This window comes from Mus caroli, unplaced genomic scaffold (genome assembly GCF_978045245.1).
Source record: "Mus caroli unplaced genomic scaffold, Mus_caroli_1 scaffold_9, whole genome shotgun sequence".
Lineage (NCBI taxonomy): Eukaryota > Metazoa > Chordata > Mammalia > Rodentia > Muridae > Mus > Mus caroli.
This window is the reverse complement of record NW_028227264.1, coordinates 8532519-8538518: the sequence shown is the minus strand read 5'-3', so window position 1 is coordinate 8538518 and position 6000 is coordinate 8532519. Positions and strand designations below refer to the sequence as shown.

Genomic DNA, 6000 nt, shown 5'->3' with positions numbered 1-6000 from the left:
ACAAAACAAAAGAAGGATATGTTTGAAGTCTAAAGGAAAGTAACAGTACCTTGGTGTTCCTTAACTAAGCATGAGATCTTAGAATTTCCTGTAAGAATTCTGTGAGTAAAAAGCTTCATTGGGCTAAAGGTAAAGTTCAGTTTACAGAGTACCTGAGCATTTGTGAGGCCCTGGTGTACTATCCCTGCACCCCCACACATACGCATCCCCCAAACATGCCCAACAAGAGTGGCTTGAGATAGGCTCTTCATTGCTCTTCTCCCAGACATTCTTCAGTTTCCCCTTCAGTGCTGTGGGTGTTTCCATCTTTGACTCCTTCCATTGGCTAACCTTTTCATGGTTGGAATCCATGGGGTAATGAGAAAGGACAACAGAGAAAAGGCAATTTTGCTGAACCAGATGGCCTTTTTACAATAAAAAATAAATAACAAGTATGTTCCTCTTGATTTCAGAGTCAGTTGACAGCATTAAAACAATTGTGTGCAAAGGTCTTCTTTTTATGTTTTTATTTAGCAAAACTCCTTGGTGATTTTTGAGATACACTGGACAATGTACTCACTGAGAGAGTCATTTTAAAATGTTCTTCAATAATTCTAAACAACTCTGTTTATCAAAGCAATAGAGAAAATTCCACCTGAAAAGGACATTGTACAGTGGAACTCATATAGCCAGATTTCTTAAGACATTAAGAAAATTACATATACACACACATACACCACTGTATCAGTTTAAAATATTCCATTTAAAATTTAAATTTACATAATACATTATAACTATAAAATGGTTCTTAAACACAACAACTACAACTAGGGGAGGCTGGACATCACTTGATGCTGGTTTATAGACTTAACTTTCTTAAATTACAAGAGAAATGTTTCCTGTAGGCTGCTCTGCCCAAAGCAAATGCCACCTCCCATGGGCATCATCATGCTGAAAAATATCCTCTCTCTCTCTCTCTCTCTCTCTCTCTCTCTCTCTCTCTCTCTCTCTCTCTCTCTCTCTCTCTCTCTCTCTCTCTCTCTCTCTTCCTCCTTCCCTCCCTCCTTCCTTTTCTGCCTCCTCTGAGTGTCACCATGCTGAGGCTATCCTCCCTTTCCTGAGCAGTACTTAACTTATGCTGTGGCCTTATTGTCCCTGCCCCTCCCAAATAATCCCTCTGCTATCTATTAACACACACTTATAAAATAAGGCAGAGAAACATATTTAAGCATCATAGCTTAACTTTTGGCAGTATGAGATTTGAGAGACAAACCTAGCTTTGCATCCATGACAACAGAAATGAACATGTGCTTTAAATTCTCTGGGCCTCAACTTCCCCATCTGAACAGAGATGATGACCTTTCCCAGGGAGAACAGAGATGGCATCAGAGATAGGGGAGCAACTGGCACACAGTGGCATTCAACTGAAGACAAGTATGCCCCTTCTATGCCCTTAACATCACCTTGGTAGTTGGAGATTATCTTGCAGAGGGTGGAACACAGGTCTGTTTCTAGGTTTTATATCTTGGGAGGCAAAGTGTTGCTGATGTTTGTGCTTCTGATAGAATCTAATGGAATCGAGCACATATTTGGGAGGAGCAGCAATTGTGTGTTGAGTGCCAAGCCAGGATCAGCCCCTAGCTGTCCAAGAATCTGAACATGACCTCCCCAGGCTCCTTTCTCTCTTGAAGTGTGGCTCAGATAAATTAGCCTTGAGAACATACACCACAGCTTACAGTAGGTTGAACAAAACCCAACTGTTTTCCTACATCCTTTGGCAATGGATCAGAACACTGTTTCATTTCCCACCATAGAAACAACCACAGGGGTAGCAAGTTTACCTCAAGAGAGACAGAGCTGTAGCCATGACGGTCTGCTAAAAACAAGCGGTACTGAAAGCAGCTCTGAGCCAAATAAACTGGATTCCAAACTTCATCTCCTTCCAACCCACCGTGAGATTGGGCAAGCCAGCTATGCTCAACAATCCTCAACTGAAAACTGGTGCCATGCGTATGGAGGCACACACCTTTAATCCCAGTCCTCAGAGGCTGAGCTGGGAGGATTGCCATGCGTTCAAGGCTGAGCTTTGTGTGTTATCCTAAACAAGCAGTGCAAACTCTGCCTCAAGAAAAAAAAAAAGGCAATAAAAAGACAAGAAAAAACAGACGGCAAACTCTACTCCTGTTGTCCTATTGGGAGGACAGGAAAATTAGGAGGGTGGAGTCTCTGAGATGTCAGCAACTATGAAGCGGAATGAAGGAAATTACAGAACGCCATTGTTCTATGACCATGCGCAGGAGCTCTTTCTGAGTCCTAGTTAGGTGTACATATTTATCCCTTCCACCAGCAAATGTCTATAATTCTATTCAGTAAAAAGCTGTTTGTGTTTCATGTATGCACATACAGTGTGTTGTGTATGTGTGTGTATGTGTGTGTGTGTGTTACGCTCACAGTAATGATAAGATCCACTTAACCACTCTCTTGTCTTCTGCATGCCAAAGTCACAAATCCATAACAACCTATGCAGACCCTGTAAGCAAAGGCCCCCTGCCAGTGGCAGCAGCAACTACAGGCATACACTGCATTGCCAGTGTACTTTGAAGTTTTCTCATGTGGCATGCAGTTTTCCTTTGTAAAGCATTTCAAACACAAGCCCAACCAAGCCACAATAGAAGGTATCTCCAGGTGACACCAGCCACAGTCCCCTTTGTCTCCAGGTCTTCCACTAACCACACCCCCAGGTTCCTTACTAAGGCAGCTAGACAGGATGGAAGGCTGGTCACCTACAAAGCGCATATGGAAGAGTGAACCTTCCCGAACTTCTGAGAAAAGTCTTGTTGTGCTTGAGCCAAAGCGTCCTCATCAATGTAGACTGCAGGCCTCTTGGCCATGATGAAGTACTGCACCTTGCGCAGATTCCAGCCAATCACATAGTGGAGCCAGCCGCACACTGCAGCTGTGGAGCGACCCACGCCAGCGTTGCAGTGGACATACACGGTGTGTCCGTTCTCCAGAAGCGCGTGCAGGAGACACACAGCCTGTGGCAGCATCTGCACTCGGCCTAGAGAAAGCACAGAACAGTATGTGATTAGAAAAAACAACGTCACGGTCACCGCTAGTAATGCTACTACCAGTGCATTAAGGCAGAAGGCTGAGCTTAGGGGAGACTGGGTGTGACAGTTTGCTTCGTTTATTCGTTTTAGAGGCAAAAGTGAAACAAATTTAAAACTTGAGAATACCAAAGCGAAGAGAGTATCCCAGAGGCAGCAGTCAGTTGTGAACCTGACTACTCCAAGGGATATCACTGCTTTCTGAGTGGCTATGCCCTTGCAAATTTCTCAACAAAGTTAACTACTACATGTTTTTGTGAGGGGGTGCATAGAAGAAAGGATTTTTAACATCTTTCTAGAAGGGTTTGCCAAGATCTGGCAGTGGCTTTAGAGGGTCTCAAAGAAAACTTGATCAATCCTGTCCCCCTCCGTTTCACTTCCTTCCGGGCAAATGGAAAGCACATAATGAGTTCCCACTGGTTAACAACTTGGATGCACTCCTGATTAGACAAATGCGATTTGAATCAGAATTTAATACGCCGATTTGTATTCAAGTAATGGAGTGGCTAACTTACAGCCGATACATGTAAGATAACCAGTCATGTGCACAGCCACAGCACAGCAAATAATAACACGGATTTAATTTCTTCCTGTGTTATTGGAAAGTTGTGATCATTGCTATCACTGCCCTTGGTGCTGTTTTGATGATTAGATTATCCGAACGTCTCCTGATCCTGAGAAGTATGTTTGCACCTGTTGAGCCCCAACATCTCCTGGCATCCTGCCAGGCAGAAGAGTACCCAAAATCCAGCCTTTGAGATCTGAGATGACTGCTCTTCCTACCCACAGGTTCTCTCTACAAAGATACTTAACAAGGTGTTTATCTGTCTACTATTTGGGTGGACAACATCATGATAAATTACTTTGGCCTCTCCTGGGCATATATCCAGAAGATGCCCCAACCGGTAAAAAGGACACATGCTCCACTATGTTCATAGCAGCCCTATTTATAATAGCCAGAAGCTGGAAAGAACCCAGATGTCCCTCAACAGAGGAATGGATACAGAAATTATGGTACATTTACACAATGGAGTACTACTCAGCTATTAAAAAGAATGAATTTATGAAATTCCTAGCCAAATGGATGGACCTGGAGGGCATCATCTTGAGTGAAGTAACACAATCACAAAAGAACTCACACAATATGTATTCATTGATAAGTGGATATTAGCCCAAAACTTAGGATACCCAAGATATAAGATACAATTTGATAAACGCATGAAACTCAAGAAGAATGAAGACCAAAGTGTGGACACTGTGCACCTTCTTAGAATTGGGAACAAAACACCCAGGGAAGGAGTTACAGAGACAAAGTTCGTAGCTGTGATGAAAGGATGGACCATTTAGAGACTGCTGTATCCAGGGATCCGTCCCATAAGCAGCTTCTAAACGCTGACACCATTGCATACACTAGCAAGATTTTGCTGAAAGGACCCAAATATAGCTGTCTCTTGTGAGATGATGCCGGGGCCTAGCAAACACAGGAGTGGATGTTCACAGTCAGCTATTGGATGTATCACAGGGCTCCCAATGGAGAAGCTAGAGAAAGTACCCAAGGAGCTAAAGGGATCTGCAACCCTATTGTTGGAACAACATAATGTACTAACCAGAACCCTGGAGCTCTTGTCTCTAGCTGCATATGTATCGAAAGATGGCCTAGTCGGCCATCAATGGAAAGAGAGGCCCATTGGACTTGCAAACTTTATATGCCCCAATATAGGGGAATGCCAGGGCCAAAAGAATGGGAATGGGTGGGTAGGGAAGTGGGGGGCGCTATGGGGGACTTTTGGGATAGTATTGGAAATGTAATTGAGGAAAATATGTAATAAAAATATTAAAAAAAAAGACACTAAAAAAAAATATATTTGAGAATGAAATTCTTTCACTATGAAAAAACAAAATAAATAAATAAATAAATAAATTACTTTGGAAGGGAATGAAAGAGGATCACTATATCGAATTATCAAATTGTAACTATGCAGTTGCAACTTAGCATTGTCTAGTTCTCTGCACCTCACAGAGAGAGACATAATGTCCCCAGGACTACAAAGAACAGAATCATGTAGTCTTCATGCTGTGGTTCCCACTGAATGACTGAAGGCGTGAGAAGGCCCTCTCCCATCTGCAGATCTTTATGGAAGGCTAGACTCTCCCACAGGAATATTCACTCCTTAGCTGTCCTCTTAGGAAGTACTAGTAACCTGAAAGGGCCAATACAGTACCTCACCAGGAAGTAGTACCCTACCAAGAATTAGTACCTTGCCAGGAGCCAGTACCTAGGAACCAGGAGCCAGGACCTAGGAACCAGGAGTCAGTACTTAGGAACCAGTAGCTAGTACCTCACAACCAGGAGTCAGTAACTGTGGAAGGTGGAGTTTTCACTGGAGCTCACCATGGCTCCAAGGCCCCCTCAGTCTCCTACTTGACTTGAGGCTTATCATACTCTCAGACAGAAGCAACCTGCAGCAAAGCCACAATGGTATTCCAGTCTTCCTGCCTGAATTCTGTTGGCCCATCTAAGGAAGTGATATAAAGTTACAGACACTACCAGCAGTTTCTAAATATTTTCTCTCAGTTTCTCTGTATGTCTGTCTGTGTGTGTGTGTGTGTGTGTGTGTGTGTGTGTGTGTGTGTCTACATGTGTCTCTCTGTCTCTCTTACAGGCAAACACACACACACATACACTTGAATGCATGTACACACACTCCCCATTCCTAAAAGGGTCTGCATTAGTTACATACCAGCTCCCAGATGTCCAACAGAGGCCCAAATGTTAATTTCACTTAATCTGTATTCATGATTTCAGCTAAGTAGCCTGCCACACAATTACATAGGGGGCCCTCTGGGTGGCACTCCCTACCCAGAGCATCACATCAGCCAATGGGTTCCTAGTGGTGATCTCAGTGTGACA

General features: G+C 43.4%; 1 protein-coding gene across 2 annotated transcripts in view; it reads right to left on the bottom strand.

The window, feature by feature from the left end:
• Positions 1-385: 385 nt before the first annotated feature.
• Positions 386-6000, bottom strand: part of Epm2a (EPM2A glucan phosphatase, laforin) — a 109649-nt gene continuing 104034 nt past the window's right edge. For both annotated transcript variants that reach the window (XM_085842632.1, XM_021174675.3), the window contains one exon: positions 386-3040. In XM_085842632.1, the coding sequence (XP_085698758.1) occupies positions 2763-3040 (278 nt within the window). In that variant the 3' untranslated portion in view covers positions 386-2762. The remainder of the gene's footprint in view (positions 3041-6000) is intronic.